At 51.1% G+C, this 17323-nt stretch overlaps 1 protein-coding gene across 1 annotated transcript; it reads left to right on the top strand.

Annotated features, from left to right (window-relative positions):
• The first annotated feature begins 2952 nt into the window (after window positions 1-2952).
• GDI2 (GDP dissociation inhibitor 2) lies at window positions 2953-17323 on the top strand. The gene is made up of 11 exons (XM_083859183.1): window positions 2953-3102; window positions 10541-10648; window positions 11177-11276; window positions 11506-11640; window positions 13301-13499; window positions 13697-13828; window positions 14106-14205; window positions 15014-15185; window positions 16063-16207; window positions 16323-16377; window positions 16460-17323. The coding sequence occupies exons 1-11, from the start codon at window positions 3058-3060 to the stop codon at window positions 16613-16615; spliced, it is 1347 nt and encodes a 448-aa protein (XP_083715309.1). The 5' UTR covers window positions 2953-3057; the 3' UTR covers window positions 16616-17323.

Raw genomic sequence — 17323 nt, 5'->3', positions numbered from 1 at the left:
CCTGCTCTCCATAAACTGATTTAATTTGTGACTTCTTTGGGTAAGACAGAGACTCTGGAAGCTGCATTAACCTCTTGTCCAATCCTTCCTTGGACATTCCAGGGATTCTCTGGCAATTCCAGCCCAGGCAGGAATTCCCAATTCCCAATCTCCCATCCAGCCCTGCCCTGTGGCAGTGGGAAGCCATTCCCTGTGTCCTGTCCCTGTCCCCAGTCCCCCTGCAGCTCTCCTGGAGCCCCTTTAGGCCCTGGAATGTTCTGGAAGCTCTCCCTGGATCCTTCTCCTCTCCAGGGGAACATTCCCACTCTCCCAGCCTGGCTCCAGCTCCATGGATTCCTCTGGATTTGCTCCAGCAGCTCCGTGTCTTTCTGATGTTGGGGACCCCAGAGCATCAAAATGGAATAAATTTGATTTTCTCTGGTGGTTGCACCATCACCTGCCTCAGAGTCCCAGGCCACACCTGCCCAGGTGGCCTCTCCAGGTGTCCCTGGAATGACACTGAGGGTGAGGGGCTGCACCTACTGCTCCTCATCACATCTGGGCTTTTTCCATAAAATCCTGGAATCATTAAGTCTGGAAAAGCCCTCACTGAGTCCAGCTGTTCCCCAGCACAGCCATGTCCCACTAAACCATGTCCCCAAGTGCCTCATCCAGCTCTGAAATCCCTACATTGATGGGGACTCCACCACTCCTGGGCTTTTCCTGGATCCCCTTTGGGATTTGCCTTCCCATTCCTCCAGGGATTCACTCCCTGGCTGTCCTCTCCCAATCCTGCTGGTGGACATGATCCGAGAGCTCGAGGACCTGCTGCTCCCCATGGATCACATCAATCCCTTTTTCCACAGCCAGACCTTCCTGCTCAGCCTCATCCAGGCCCATTCCAGCTCCAGCTACTTCCACACAGACATTCCTTGGATCCTCCTGCCAGGGGCCACCACCTGTCCCATCCTGAGCCAGATGTGTCCCCACGGGATGGGAATTCCTGGTGGTGTCTGATGCAGAGCCATGGTCATTCCTTTCCAGAATCCCTCCTGGAATCCTTCCTTCCTGGAATTCCCCCTTCCTTTCTGGAATTGTTTCTTCCTTCCTCCCTTCCTCCCTGGAATCCTTCCTTCTTCCCTGGAATCTTTCCTGGAGTCCTTCCTTCCTTCCTGGAGTCCCTCCTTCCTTCCTGGAATCCTTACTTTGTTTTTTGGAATCCTTCTTCCCTGGAATCTTTCCTTCATTTTTTAGAATCCTTTCTGGGATCAGTCCTTCCTGAAATCCTTCCTGGGGAATCCTTTCCTTCTCCGTTTCCTTCTCCGTTTCCTTCTCCGTTTCCTTCTCCGTTTCCTTCTCCCTTCCCTTCTCCGTTCCCTTCTCCCTTCCCTTCTCCCTTCATTCCTGGAATCCTTCTTGGGATCAATCCTTCCTGGAATCCCGTACCTGACACTTGACCACCAAAACCGGGCCATCCCTGTGGATCACCATCCTTTTCCACCTTTCCTCCTCCCCAAAAACCCAAACCATTTCCAAAGACAGGGCTTTTCTTCCATCCCCAACCACCACGGGCAGGATTTTGGGAATTCCTTCATCATTCCCAGTGCTTCCAGAGGGATCTCCAGAGCTCTGGGATCAAATTAAGATGCCCTAAGGGTTTCTAATCCATGAGAGTCGTAAGCGGCTTTGGGTGTTTGCTGCCTACGTGCTCCTTCCCAGGGATTCTCATCCATGGGGTGTTTTCCCAACCCTCAGCTGGGAAATTCCTGCTCCCCACCAACAACTGAAGACAGGATGATGATGAGGATTAAAAAAAAACGAACTGGAATGCAAGGAAAAGCTCAAATCTTCTAGAAAACCTTGGGATTTTCCCTATGGGGACGAGAGGAAAAGTTTGTGTTTTGAGGTGGGAAGGGGGAGAAGGAAAAATGAGGTTTGGGAAGTGGGAATGCAGCCTAATTATGGGTGTTTGTTGGGATAATCAGCAAATTCCCCCTCAAATGGGGTTCGTGGGGTGCCTGGGATGGGATGGAAAAGCACAGGATGTGTTGGGATTGGGGGGTTCAATTAAACCCCCCCTAAACTGAGGAACCCCCTAATTTAAGGACCCCATTAAAATGACACCCCCTCCCCCAATTTAAGGACCTCCCTAAATTAAGGATACTCCCCAGAGAACCCCCTAAATTGAGAACCTCCCCAATATTTAGGAGCGTCCCCAAACTGAGGACCCTCTTTAAATAAAGGATCCCCCAAATAGGGAACTTCCCCCAAACAGAGAACCCCAATAAACTGCACCCACCCAGAAGACCCCCCCAAAATTAAGAACTCCTTGCAAATAGAGGATCTTTCTCTAAATTGTGGAAAAGCCCCCAAATTGAGGACCCCCCTCCCCAGACTGAAAACTCCCCCAAATTGATGAATACCCTAAACAGAGGAGCCCCCCAGGTTAAGGACACCCCAAAACCGAGGTCTGTCTCCAAATAAAGAAACCCCCATAAACTGACAGCCCCTCTCCAAGTGGAGTAAATTCCCTAAAGTGAGGAATCCCCCAAATTAAGGATCACCCCAAATTAAAGGACTCCCCTAAACTGAGACCACCCCAAATTAAGGCCTCCCCCAAAATAAGGGACCCTCCAAATTAAGAACCCCCCCAAATTGAGGGCTCCCTAAACTGAAGCTCCTCTCCTAAGCAAAAAAGGACCCCCCAAAACTGAGGAACCTCCATAAATTCAGGAGCACCCCAAATTTAGGACCCCCCCTCCATGTAAAGAATCCCCCAAGCGCACTGGGAGCTCGTAGGGGCACTGCGCATGCGCGCCGCGCCCCCACCACGGTGGCAGCGCCGCTCGCGCGCGCAGCGCTCCCGCCCCTTGAGTGACGGCCGCGCCAGCCAATGGCGTGGCGTACCGCGCTGTGATTGGCAGTTGCGTGGGCGGGGCGCAGGCGGCGCGGCCCCGCCCCTCCCGGCGCGGTCCCCTCACGGCGGCGGCTCCATTTTCTCGCGCTCCCGCGGCCCCCGCGTAGCGCCCGCTTCGCCTCCGCCCCGGCCCAGAGAGCCCCGAGACACCGCGCGCCGCCATGAATGAGGAGTACGACGTGATCGTGCTGGGCACCGGCCTCACGGTGAGGAGCCGCCGCCGCCCCGCTCGCGCCTCGGGCCTGCTGCGGGCGGCCGCCGCCCTGCCCTGCCCCGCCCCGCCGCCCCCCCGTCCGCCATCCCCCGGCTCCTGCGGCTGATCCCCTTCCCCATCTCTCACCCACCTCGGCACCGCTGTCCTTTTGCCCGTCTATCACCTTATCCTCTCCCCAGCCTGGCTTTGAGCCCCCCCCGCCCCGCCTGGGGCACTCGGGTCTTTATCCCCTCCCCCAGGGTGTGCGCTCCCCTCCCCGAGTCTCTCACCTGATTATCACCCCATTCGCTCCATTCAGGTCGTTTTCTTCAGCTGTCACCTCTCCATCTTAGCCCCCCCCCTCTTCTGTCTGGAGCTTCCCCCGATCCCCATCCCCATTTTTCCTGGGAGTCTGATGTGTATGACCCCCTGGGGAACCTCTGGGTGCTTTCCCCCATCATTAATAACCACAGCACCCCCCTGGCTTCAGTCCCACCCCCACCCTGGATCCTTTCCCATTCATCTCCAGGCTGGGATCCTCCCCTCTGCCCCTCACCATTACCCGGGGGTCTGGTCTGTGTGACCCCCCCTGGGTTATTATTTCCCCATCGTTAATTCTCTCATCCCCACTCTGGATCCTTTCCCATTCATCTCCAGGCTGGAATCCTCCCCTCTGCCCCTCACCATTCCCTGGGGGGGTCTGATGTGTGTGACCCCCCCCCTGGGTTATTCCCCCATCGTTAATTCTCTCATCCCCACCCCGGCTCCTTCTCCCCATCCCTACCTGCACCCCCCTATAAATCTAATTTATAGCTATATTTTACACCATCTCCCGGTGTTTGGATACACCCCGCCGTTCCCAGGGGGGGGGCTCAGGAAATGCGGTTGTTTTGCGGAGGGAGGGGCGGACAATAAAACACCGACGGGCATTAATCTCCTCTTATTTATTTATTTTAATCATTACCTTATTTTCTCCTCTTGACTCATCTCTTCCCCCTTTTCCATACACCCCAAACCCAACGTTTGGCTGCACAGGGTGGAGGCACAGCCGTTCTCATCCCCCCCCTTCTCCATCCCCATTCCCGCTCCGCCTTTGCAGCCCTCGGCTCCATCCAGCCCTGACTGCAGCAGGAGGGGGATGGGAGCCTGGCCAGCCTGTCAAATTTCCCTTATTTCCCCTCCCCACACCTCCCAAAAAATAAAAAAAAATCCCTTTTCCTGCTACATCCCGGCGATCCCTAAGGAGAGCTGACAGCTGATGGGGGTGCGGCGCAGGGAGGGGATGATAAACCGTGCCGGGGCTTTGTCCTATTGTGGAGGATGTGGAGGATGCAGCCCCGCGTCGCAGGGAAAATAAAAAAACATGGCAGTGCGTTTTGCCGGAGGATTTCTCCCCGTTCCCGCATCCAGGGAGGGGCGGATTGAGGGTTATTGTTTAGAGAAAAAGGGGGGAAAAAAGAAAAATCCAATATGGTGGAGAGGTTTTCCTCCTTGTGCCTTTTTCCTGCTTTTGTTCCTTCCTTTTAACGCGGGGGGAGGTGGCTGGATAAAGGGATCTCTTTTGGGGTTTTGGCCCGGCAGGGATTTCCCCCACTTTGCCCTGGGGATGGTGATTAAATTGAAATTTCCTCCTGTGGTTTGGGCGCTGTGATTGACGAGGCTGCTGACACAGGAGCCCGTTGGAAAAAGGGTGACAAACCTGGAATGTGGCACAAAGGAAACGTGTAAAGTGTGGCAGTCTCTGCTCTAGAGGACACCCAGCTCTCCCAGTCGCTTTCATTCCTCTCCAGGCTCTTCCTTTGAGGTGGAGGAAAAAGCTTCTTCCCTTTGATAGGGAAAACTGGAGCTTGTCCTAAAGCCTGGCCCTGGCTCGGCAAAGCAGGGAAAGGGACTTTTGGGGAGGAGAAATATAATGAGCTCGTAGTGAAGGGGCCTCCAATAGATCCCAGCCCCATTAAAATGTTAATTTATGCTTTAGTCTGAGCCGGCTATCGAGTTGGTGAACGCGGGGCTTAATCTCGAACTGACAAATGCCGGTGGAAATTTGACAAAAGGCCTCTTGTGAAATCACTTTTAAGACAAGCTCCTGCTAATGAGCAGCAGTTGAGTTAAAAGGAATAAATTAGGGCCGTGTTTGAAGGTGTGCTGACCAAACCCCAGAGCCTGGGAATATCCAGGAGCTCGGATTTTGCTGGTGGTTGTGCTGCCTTTCCCTCTGAAATACCAATTAGGGTGGACTTGGTCTTGTCTTGAGCAGCTGATGTGGAAAAGAATGGAAATGAGAGGTGCTGGTGCAGCCATCCTGGAATTCCCGGCACAGCCAGCACTTTCCTGAGGAAGAGGAACTGCAAACACCTCCAGTTGTTCTTTCCTTTTCCAGAGGAGCTTCGTGGAAGTTCTGGTGATGTTTGCAACCACCTTTTCCTTCACTCTGCTGGAGGAGAATCTGAAGTTGTCTGGATCTGGAGAGGTTTTTTTTCTTCTTTTTTCAACGTGAAGGTTCAGTTGTTGGTTTAAAGAGGAAGAATGAGTGGTTGGAGGCTTTGTAAAAGAGCACAAACACATCCATTGTAGTGGTGGCTGTTCTGGTTGGGTCTGTGGGGCCACTGCGATGGATCTGGAAGTGCCACAGGAATATTTCAGGTGTTAATCTCTTCCTCAGCCAGTCGTGAAGGACTCGAGGCAGCTTTAGGATTACTGACACTCAAATTATTTCAGCTTTTCCCTTCTGTGTGCTAATCAGAGCCCCCATTGCAGTGCCACTTCACAGAGATGTGTCTTAGCCCTGTGGGGAAAAATAATCCTGAATTATTGCTGATCCAACCCCTCAGACTCCCTGCTCCCTCCTGCATGGATCAGTGTGAAATTCCAGGCCCTAGTCCTGCTGGGAATGGCTTCTCCAGGTGTCTGGAGCTTTAAATAGCTTTAAAGTCCTTGTCTCAGGCTTTCCTCGTGTGTTGTGTGGGGCAGATCAGGGACCATCTTCCTGCAGACCTACTGCACAAACTCGTTTTTGATCTGGTTCAGTGGTCACGGCCTGGAGAGCCCCTCGTGGTTGTGTTTTCACACCTTCTCTCTTCAGTTCTCTGCAGTTTCCACCTCTCTGGTGTAGACGTGGTTTGGTACTTCCTCCCTGGGTTATTTTGTGCCCGGTGACAGTCTCGGTTATCTGCCCTCTCTGTGCTTCTACAAAGTCATTTTTCCATCAATTTTGGGGGCTAATGAAAGCCTCCAGTTGATCCCCAGCAGGTGAGTGCTGTATTCCTGCTGAGGTTTCACTCTCTGCAGGCTGAGCTAAGCCTCTTACCTGCCAGCAGCTGCCTGCCCATGTCCAAATCCATCCCAAAGACACACGTTCACTTTCTGCAGGGCAGAGGAGCCACACTCAGACCTTCAGGATTTATTTATTGCCTACAGAGTGACTGTGAGCACCGTGTGGAGGGGATTGTTCAGTGCAGTGAGGAGTGAGTTGTTTGTGCAGCCTGTGGGATGAGCAGAGCTTTGGGTGTGAGGTGGAATTGCCCGTGGAATTGTCACCTCCTCCAGGTGATGTTTGGACCAAACATCTCCAGCCACAGTGTGACTCTGTGGCCACAGCAGGGCCCTGCCTTTCCAGGAAAGAGCCTGGCAGTGCCAGAGCCCGCTCCCAGAGCTGAAGGGATTTGATTTTACTCAGTGCTCTGCCCAATCCTCCCCTCAGCGCTGGCTCCCGTTTCCATCGGTCTGAGCCTTTCTGAACTGCCGCCCTACTTGGAGAAAATCCACGGGAACCTCCTCATTCCCTCCATTCCTCCATCCCTCTGCCTGCTCACCACCAGCTCCTGCACTCCAGGGAACAGCTGATGGTCCTGAGCAAGCAAGGAAACACCAATTTACCTTATTTTTATGTCCATGGATTCACATTCCCAGCGCTGGTTTCTCCCCCAGCCCTTTGCAGTGGCTGAGCTTTGCTGCAGACACACTCGGTGCTTCATTCAGCAGCACAGTGAGCTCCTGGAGCCCGGTAACCTGAGCTGCCTGAGGCAGTGCATTGTAGTGGCAGCAGAACTGCAATTTGCATCAGGATTCTGTTGGGTCTGGATACCCTGAGCTCTCCCTGCTGTGTCCTGCCCCCCTCTTCCTCTTGGGTGGTGACAACATTTATTTAAAAAAAAACGCACAGATTTGAACTCTGACGCTTCCCCTTTTTTTGCTTTGCGCTCCAAACTCTCCCCAGCCCTCCCCTTATCAGCACAGTTTGTTTTCCTGGCTGCCTGACCCACAGCACAGTGTCACACATGAAGAGATTCCTGCTCCTGCAGCCAGCACGGCATCCAGAGGAATTGCTGAGCTGGGAGGATGAATCCATTGTGCAGCCCCGGGCTCTGTGGGCCAGCAGAGGGAAGTGGCCTGAAAGAAAGGGCTGGGCAGCATTTCAGTGCCTTGCACAGCAGTGTCTGATGGGCGTGAGGAGCTCCTTACAGCCTCTCATCTCCTCTGCTGGTGCCCAGATTGGCTCCAAGGAATGCTGGAACTGAGACCTGGAGAAGGGATGCACTTCCTCTTCTGGGAAAACAGAGCAAGGAATGCTTTGGGGTTAAGTGAGTGACCAGTGGATGTAACTTGTACAGCTCCAACTCTCCTTTTGGTACTTAGTGAGCTGTGAAAACCTGCTTGGCTTCCTTGTGGCTCAGCTCCAGCGTGGACACTCCTGTGCCACCATCTGCCAGGGCTCTGGGAGATGTTCCAGGGGGGAAAAAATCACAGTCCAGCCACAGAGATCTGTGAGTTTAACTCGCTGATGGTGCCTTTGGTGTGACAGCCCTGCCTTGGGTGTGGTTAATCATTAACACTTTTACTCCTGTGGTTACTCAGCGTTGTAGGCCTTGAGTAGCGACTTCCCACAGGGGGTTTGGTGCAGCTGTATCTGCTGGGAGGGTCTCTCTGTTGTGGGGAAAAAAGGAGGAACTTTGTAGGATCCTTGGAAAGAGCAGCTGATGGATCAAGGAGAGCTTTTGTGGGAGGGTCTCTCTGCTGTGGGGAAAAAGGAGGAACTTTGTAGGATCCTTGGAAGGAGCAGCTGATGGATCAAGGAGAGCTTTTGTGGGCAGCACTGTGGCTTCACTACTCCCAGTGCCGTGGTGATCATAAAGCCTTGTGGGCACCTTTCATGCTGGAAACCTTTCATGTCTTCAGGGACTGAATTCAGAGTGTCCTTGGCTGGAGTTTGGTGACAACTGTCCCAACGGAGAAGGTTTTTCCATTTCCCTCTGGGAGCACCAGCACAGCAAATCCTCATCCCTGCACCTCCAGCTGTCTGACCTTCAGCTCAAAACAACCCCTGAGAGCTGCTGGGGGGGTGGGGAAGTTGATTTTACAGCTTCCTTTTCACCAAACATTGACTGGAGTGAGGATTTACAAACAATCCCCAGCGGGAAGCTCCTGGTGTGTCGGTGCTTTTCCTGACTGACACCTGCCCTGCTCAGAGTGGAGCTGGAAATGAACCTCCTGCCCTCCAGGGAGGGGGAAATGACACAGGAGGAGAATCCTGGCCGAGGTGCTCGTGGAATAAACAGGAAGGATCTCCTGGAGACTCAGGTCTCTGCAGGGAGGAATTCTGCCAGATGTGCACTGCTGGATGGGGCTTCACAAACTGAATCAAAGCTTTGGAATGATTTGAGGGTGGGAAGGACCTTGAGACACCTTCCACAGGTTTCCCCAAGCCTCACCCATCGTGTGAGAAATGACCAGGACCTACCAGTGAGATGGTGAAGGCAAAGGAGAGCTCAGAATTGAGAATTGTGCTGCTGGAGGGAGCTGAGGCACAGCAGGATCAGCCAAACCCCCAAGATAAGCTGACCTGAGCACGCAAACATTCAAGTTTGCGTTAAGCTCTTTTGGCTGGGGAATGCCAGAGCTGGTGCAAAGTCGTGTTTTAATGGGGATTTAGTTGTGCAAGGCCTGGGCTGGTTCTGCAGGCTGTGTGTGCTCTGTGTGAGGCTCAGCCTCCTGGGGCTGCAGTCAGCCAAATGCCTTCATTTGTTCTTTATGCTGCTCTCTGAGAGAAGCTCTTGGTTGTCCTCAGTGTGGCAAATATTAATAACTGAGGTTCTCAGGAGATTGATTGAAATCCAGGTAAGATTTCATGTTCCTTTGCCTCTCTCTGGACATCCTTAAACTGATGGCTTTAGAGAACAGATTTTCCTTTGGCTCAAATGCATGGAATTCCCAAAAATTTTCTCTGATAGATGATGGTTGTATAAAGATAAAGCACCAAATGCTTTCATTTATTCTTATACTGCTCTCTGAGAGAAGCTCTTGGTTATCCTCAGTGTGGCAAATATTAATAATTGAAGTTCTGAGGGAACTGATTGAAATCAGGTAAAATTTCATGTTCCTGCTGCCTCTCTCTGGACATCCTTAAACTGGTAGCCTTAGAGAACAGATTTTCCTTTGTCTCAAATGCATGGAATTCCCAAAAATTCCCTCTGATAGGTGGTTGTGTAAGGGTAAAGCACCCAAATGCTTTCATTTATTCTTATGCTGCTCTCTGAGAGAAGCTCTTGGTTGTCCTCAGTGTGGCAAATATTAATAACTGAGGTTCTCAGGAGATTGATTGAAATCCAGGTAAGATTTCATGTTCCTTTGCCTCTCTCTGGACATCCTTAAACTGATGGCTTTAGAGGACAGATTTTCCTCAGGCTCCAATGCATGGAATTCCCAAAAATTCCCTCTGATAGGTGATGGTTGTGTAAAGATAAAGCACCCAAATGCTTTCATTTATTCTTTATGCTGCTCCCTGAGAGAAGCTCTTGGTTGTCCTCAGTGTGGCAAATATTAATAATTGAAGTTCTGAGGGAACTGATTGAAATCAGGTAAGATTTCATGTTCCTTTGCCTCTCTGTGGACATCCTTAAACTGGTAGCCTTAGAGAACAGATTTTCCTGTGGCTCCAATGCATGGAATTCCCAAAAATTCCCTCTGATAGGTGATGGTTGTGTAAAGATAAAGCACCCAAATGCTTTCATTTATTCTTTATGCTGCTCTCTGAGAGAAGCTCTTGGTTATCCTCAGTGTGGCAAATATTAATAACTGAGGTTCTCAGGAGATTGATTGAAATCCAGGTAAGATTTCATGTTCCTTTGCCTCTCTCTGGACATCCTTAAACTGATGGCTTTAGAGGACAGATTTTCCTCAGGCTCCAATGCATGGAATTCCCAAAAATTCCCTCTGATAGGTGGTTGTGTAGCTCTAACCCCTTTCTTGGCTTGCCCAGAACAGACAATAAATTCATGAAGAGGTTCATCTGCCTCTAAGAACTGCCTGAACTCTGCACTGAGGCAACTGCTGTGCCTGTTTCCAGAGGTAAAGCTGCACTGGAGCTGTCTGAACACACTTTTTCCTTAGGGAAAATGGGAATTGGGAGGCTCCAGTGCAGCTGACCTGTCCCTTGCATCCTTTCCCCCCTGCAGGAATGCATCCTCTCCGGGATCATGTCAGTGAATGGAAAGAAAGTCCTTCACATGGATCGGAATTCTTACTACGGAGGGGAGAGTGCATCCATCACACCCCTGGAAGATGTAAGTGTGGATAGAGCCCCATCATAAAGGGCATTTATTCCCAATTAATGACTCTGAGGGTTTCCTTTGAGCCAGGAAGTTTTCCTGGCACTTCCTCAGCAGGTGGCAGTGGGGAAAACACCAGTGTGGGGTGTTTGGAGTTGATAGATTGTATTTCCTGGAATTCCCAGTTGGAATTTGAGCAAATCTGAGCATTCCAGAGCTGTTACAGCTGGATGTTAAAACTCTTCAGCTAAATTGTAAATTAGGCTAAAGTATGTCATGTCAAACAGTTCATCAGGTTGATAAATTCCAAAATCCTGGATGAGCAGAGTCACACTGCCTGCTTCTCACTGTAACAATTGACTGTAAAAATTGAGTTTGTGTTCCAAACTCCAAGTGGAGCTGGAGCTGCAGCCAGGAGCTGCCTGTGAGGAGCTTGTGTTCAGCCTGGAGCTGTGGGGGTGGAAAGTGTGTCCATGTGTGGGAGCATTGACACCCAGACACATTTCCTGGGCTATAACAAGTTCTGTATTCTCTCCTCCAAAGCTCTACAAAAGGTTTAATCTCCCGGGAGCTCCACCAGAGTCCATGGGGCGGGGCAGAGACTGGAACGTGGACCTCATCCCAAAATTCCTTATGGCTAATGGTGAGTGAGGTGTTCCTTGGGCTGCTGCTGGGACTGTCATTCCTTCCTGAGATCCCTGTGATCCAAACCAAACCCCTGGCAATGCAGGTTCCAGATGAGAGATCCCAGCCAAGGCTTTAGTCCCAGTTTGTCCTCAGCCTGCTGTGGGGATTGAGCCTGGGAAGGGTTTGTGGTGTTGGAGGAGCTGCTCTGGGAGCTGCTGTGTCCCTGTTTGATGTTCCCCCTGCAGGTCAGTTGGTAAAGATGCTGCTCTACACAGAAGTCACTCGTTACTTGGACTTCAAGGTGATTGAAGGCAGCTTCGTCTACAAGGGAGGAAAGATCTACAAAGTTCCTTCCACCGAGGCAGAAGCTTTGGCCTCCAGTGAGTAGCTGCACCTTCTCTGTTCCCTCTGAATCCCCTAAACCCATCCCTTGGGATATTCTTGATGTTAAGGAGCATCTTCAGGCTTCTCCTGCACCTCTTTGACTTCAAACACCCCTTACAATGTGAGCCTTGGGTTTGCTGAGCTCTTATTTTCTTCCAAGCTGCCTGTTCAGTGAGATTCTGCTGAGAGCCTGGCATTGTTTCCCTTCCTCAAGAGGTTCCATTTGGGGTTTGTGCTGCCAGCTCTGCCATAAATATTTGATGCCATGTCCTTGTTGTGTGTGTGCAAAAACATTGCAGGCAAATTGGAATGACTAATTCTGACGTGTGGCACCTCAAACCTTGATTGTTGCCTGCTTAAATTTCACTCCTCAAATAAAACTAATAACACTGTGGTGAAATCCTTTAGGATCTGGAGGTCATTCCAGGAGCTCCTGGTGTGGGATGTGAGGAATCTGATGAGGTGACTCCTTGCAGTTCATCTGGAGGGCTCTGGAACCTTCCTCATGGCAGATAATCCTGAATTCCTTGTCCAGCTTTGTGTTTGGGGTTTGAGGGACAGGACAAAGGGCAATGGCTTTAGGCTGAAGGAAGGCAGGGATTGATGGGATTTTGGGGTTCCCAGAGCAGCTGTGGCTGCCCCTGGATCCCTGGAATGTCCAAGGAAGGATTGGAGCAGCCTGGGACAGTGGGAGGTGTCCCTGCCCATGGCAGGGGTGGCACTGAGGACCTTTAAGGTCCCTTCCACCCCAAACCATTCCTTGTTTGGACACTCAGTGGTTCTTACCCACTGCTGATCATGGAAAAGGCACAAAAATCACTGAAGATCTGAGTTCTGCCAAAACCCCAATTCTGCTGGATTTTCACAGAACCCTGGTTCTGCTGAATTCCCCCAAAACCCCAATTCTGCTGGATTCTCACAAAAGCGTGGTCCTACTGAATTTTCACAAAACCCTGATTCTAAATTCTCACCCTGGTTCTGCTGGATTCTCACCAAACCCTGATTCTGCTGAATTCTCACCAAATCCTGGTGCTGAATTCTCCCCAAACCCCAGTCCTGCTGAATTGTCACCAAACCCCAGTCCTACTGAATTCTCCTCAAACCCCAATCCTGCTGAATCCTCACAAAACCCCAGTCCTGAATTCTCCCTAGACCCCCAATCCTACTGAATTCTCACAAACACCTAATTCTGCTGAATTCTCACAAACTCTGGTTCTGAATTCCCACAAAACCCTGGTTCTGAATCCTCCCAAACCCCCAATCCTGCTGAATCCTCACAAACCCCAATCCTGCTGAATCCTCACAAACCCCAGTCCTGCTGAATCCTCACAAACCCCAATGCTACTGAATTCTCACCAAACCCCAATCCTGCTGAATTCCCACAAAACCCTGGTTCTGAATCCTCCCAAACCCCCAATCCTGCTGAATCCTCCCAAACCCCCAATCCTGCTGAATCCTCACAAACCCCAATGCTACTGAATTCTCACCAAACCCCAATCCTACTGAATTCTCACCAAACCCCAATCCTGCTGAATTCTCACAAAATGCTGGTTCTGAATCTTCCCCAACCCCAATCCTGCTGAATCCTGACGACCCCCTAATTCTGCTGAATTCCCACAAAACCCTGTTTCTGAATTCTCCCCACCTTTCTCCCAGGTTTGATGGGTCTGTTTGAGAAGCGCCGGTTCAGGAAGTTCCTGGTTTACGTGGCCAACTTTGACGAGAACGACCCGCGGACCTTCGAGGGCGTGGACCCCAAGAAAACCACCATGAGGGACGTCTACAAGAAGTTTGACCTGGGCCAGGATGTCATTGACTTCACAGGCCACGCCCTGGCTCTCTACAGGACTGATGAGTAAGTGGAGCTCATCCCAAATCCCAAAATTTGGGGTTATTATGATGGGATTTGAGTATTTTAAATTTTGAGCGTTCCTGAGTAAAATTTGTGCTCCTAAAAGGGAACTCCCAGGAGCAGCTGGAGGGTGGGGAGGGAAAAATCAGTGTTTTGCTGGTTTGGGAAACATCCCAAATGGTGGAATTGTCCTTTCCCAGCTATCTAGATCAACCCTGCCAAGAAACAATCAACAGGATTAAGTTGTACAGCGAGTCACTGGCTCGATATGGGAAAAGCCCTTACCTGTACCCCCTGTATGGCCTTGGAGAGCTGCCCCAGGGATTTGCAAGGTGAGCACTTGGGTTTCCTTCAGTGGGGTGTGCAGGTGGAGGTGTGGAGTCAGTGCTTGATGGTTCTGTCACTTAATTAAGAGGTGGTTCCTCCACATGAGATTCTTTCTCTCTGGGCTTCACCTCTGGATTTGCTCAGAGATGCTGCTTGTGTTTAAGCAGAGGATTTTGGGGAGGTTTAAGTGTGAGGTGGGGTTTATCCAGGTGGATATCCCGGGGGCTGGAAGGGCTGTTCCAGCCCAGCCCTGCAGGTGCTGAGGGGATTTTCCTGTTGCAGGCTCAGTGCAATCTATGGAGGCACCTACATGCTCAACAAGCCCATCGAGGAGATCGTCATCGAGAACGGAAAAGTGGTCGGGGTCAAGTCTGAGGGGGAGGTACAGACCCTTCCCCTTCCCTGCTCCCCACATCTGCCCCTCACAGCTCGGATCCTTTGGCTTTGTGCACAGCAAATACACAGAAAAAACTTTCTTAAGCTCAAGGGCCAAACGTGCTGGGCTGGGGCTGTTGTTTCTGTGTGACAAAATGTCCTGATGGCTGCAGTCCTTTCCACCCAAACCATTGCAAAGCTTTCATGCAGTTTGTAAACCCCCGTGCAGGAGGGTTTTCTTCAGCCTCATCCCTAAACCTCATTTACCTTCATCCCAAAACGTCTTCAGCCTCATCCCAAACCTCTTCCACCTTCATCCCAAAAGGTCTTCAGCCTCATCTCAAAACCTCCTTCATGCTTATCTCAAAACCTCCTCCAGCCTCATCCCCAAACCTCTTCAGCCTCATCCCAAAATGTCCTCTACCTTCATCCCCAAAGCCCCTCCAGGCTCCCTGCAGGAGTTGGGATGAGCTCTCCCTGGGCTGGCAGTGAATAATTCAGCTGTTCCTTGTGTCTAAGCTGGAGCCAGTGGAGCTGCTCTGACAGCAGGCCCCTGGCCTTCCTTCCTGAAGGAAACCCTGCAGTTTTCCCATAAAACTGGGAATGTTGCAGCTTCCTTGGGAGCTCTCAGTGTGCTCCTGATTGGAGGTGGCACTGCCAGCACAGTTCAGTCCCTTGGGGGTGGGAATGATTCCTCCTGGCTGGGAGCAGAGGTGACAATCCACACCACAGACCAAACTGTGCAATTGTTCAAATATTCAGTTATTTTGGTATTTTTGACATGACCTGGGTGATGTTTCCACGTTGGTGCCCAGGTGGCTCGCTGCAAACAGCTCATCTGCGACCCCAGCTACGTGTCAGAGCGGGTGACCAAGGTGGGCCAGGTGATCAGGGTCATCTGCATCCTCAGCCACCCCATCAAGAACACAAACGACGCCAACTCCTGCCAGATCATCATTCCACAGAACCAGGTCAACCGGAAATCAGGTGTGTGCACAGTCCTGGGGCTCTGCTCCCTCTTCTCTCTGAGTGAAGTTCAGCACACAGGGAAATGGAGAACTCAAGGTCTGCTCCAGGTTTTAGATCCCAGCAAGGCTGAGCTTTAGTTCAGAGCTCTCAGGGGAGGAGGCTGTGGTTGGAAAAGCTCGTGGGGAAGGTGCAGCAGAGTGGGAGAGGGGTGTGTGCACACAGCCCTGGGGATCCCACTGGGTATCAGCAGCCAGCAGGGGAAACTCAGTTTGGGGGGTCTCCATGTCCAGGCTGGTCAGGCAGGAGGTGAGAGCTCGTAGGGCAAGGATGGGACTCATTCCAGGTTCTCTGAATAGTGCAGGGAGTGCCAGGTGCCAGGGCAGCAGGAAGAGACACAGAAACGGTTTGGGATGAGGCTGGAGGAGGTTTTTGGGATGAAGCTGAGCAGGTTTTGGGATGTTGCTGAGGAGGTTTTATGATGACCATGGAGAAAGTTTTTGGGATGAGGCTGAGGAGGTTTTGTGATGATGTTGACGAGGTTTTGGGATGAGGCTGAAGAAGTTTTTGGGATGAGGCTGGAGGAGGTTTTGTGATGATGCTGAGGGGGTTTAGGGTGAAGCAGGAGGAGGTTTAGGATGATGCTGGGGAGGTTTAGGGAGAAGCTGGAGGTTTAGGGTGATGCTGGAGGAGGTTTTGTGATGATGCTGAGGAGGTTTAGGATGATGCTGAGGAGGTTTAGGTGAAGCTGGAGGAGGTTTTGGGATGAAGCTGAGGAGGTTTAGGCTGAAGCTGGAGGAGGTACTGGGATGATGCTGAGGAGGTTTAGGCTGAAGCTGAGGAGCTTTAGGGTGGAGCAGGAGGAGCTGTGGGGCTGCAGCTGTCCCTGTCCCCACAGACATCTACGTGTGCATGATCTCCTCCGCCCACAACGTGGCGGCGCAGGGCAAGTACATCGCCATCGCCAGCACCACCGTGGAGACCGCCGACCCCGAGAAGGAGATCAAGCCAGCCTTGGACCTCCTGGAGCCCATCGAGCAGAAGTGAGTCCCCAGGGGGCTCAGAGAGGGAGATCTGAGCCATCTGCCTGCCAGGAGCTGTCCAACCAAACCATTCCTGCCCTAAAAACCACCCTGAGCCTTTCCTTTCCCTCCCCAGGTTCGTGAGCATCAGCGACCTGTTTGCACCCACCGACCTGGGCACTGAGAGCCAGGTGAGTGAGGGCTGAGTTCTCTCAGCTCTGGGAGGGGATTTCAGGCTCCAGCTGGGGGCTCCAAGGCTGCTTCTGCTTCCAGATCTTCATCTCGCGCACCTACGACGCCACCACCCACTTTGAGACGACGTGTGACGACATCAAAGATATTTACAAGAGGATGATGGGCTCAGAGTTCGACTTTGAGGAGATGAAACGCAAGAAGAACGACATCTACGGGGAGGAGGAGCAGCAGTAATGAGAGTCTCTAATTAGGAGAAGTTTAAATCGGCTAATATGAATATATAAGGAACTTAATGAACACTGTATGAAATTCAATATTGTAAGGCCTGCTTTTGTAATCCCATCTCTGAGAGATTGAAGAGTACTGCACTGGTAATGTTCCCTTTTTGGATATCATGTGTTAATTATTTCATTCTAGGTAGGGCTGCTGTCCAGAATCTGGCAGATTTCCTGACTCGATCCCTGACTAACCTCGTAAGCGAAAGGCAAGACTGAACTTATTATTATTATAATTATTATTATTATTTTTTGCAGACGTAGAAAACGTGGGTGCAGATTCGAAATAACTCATTGACAGCTGTGTCTTACCTTGTCTTTTTAATCATTTGTAAAAACATCCTTCACAACCCTGTGCTTCTGGTGAGCTCGTAGATGTGACGCTGCCGTCACCTCAAACCTGGTATCAAGGAAAATAGAAACTGAGCACTCCATTATTGTGGACAGCATCCCTAAAAAGTCTCTCCCATCGATCTTTAACTCTGTGGCAAAGTTGTATCATGGACAAAAGCCCACACCTATTGTAGCAGCAAATGTTGGCTTCGTTCTGGGCACAGAACTTAACCTCCACCTTAAGCTTCTAAACCCGTTTACATCGGTTGGGACACAGCTGTGCCTAAGGCTCCTTTGTGTTTTAATCTTAATAAAATTGAGAGAACAAATTACA

Source organism: Zosterops lateralis (assembly GCF_965231275.1).
Source record: "Zosterops lateralis genome assembly, chromosome: 4".
Classification (NCBI taxonomy): domain Eukaryota; kingdom Metazoa; phylum Chordata; class Aves; order Passeriformes; family Zosteropidae; genus Zosterops; species Zosterops lateralis.
This window is presented reverse-complemented; position numbering and strand designations above follow the sequence as displayed.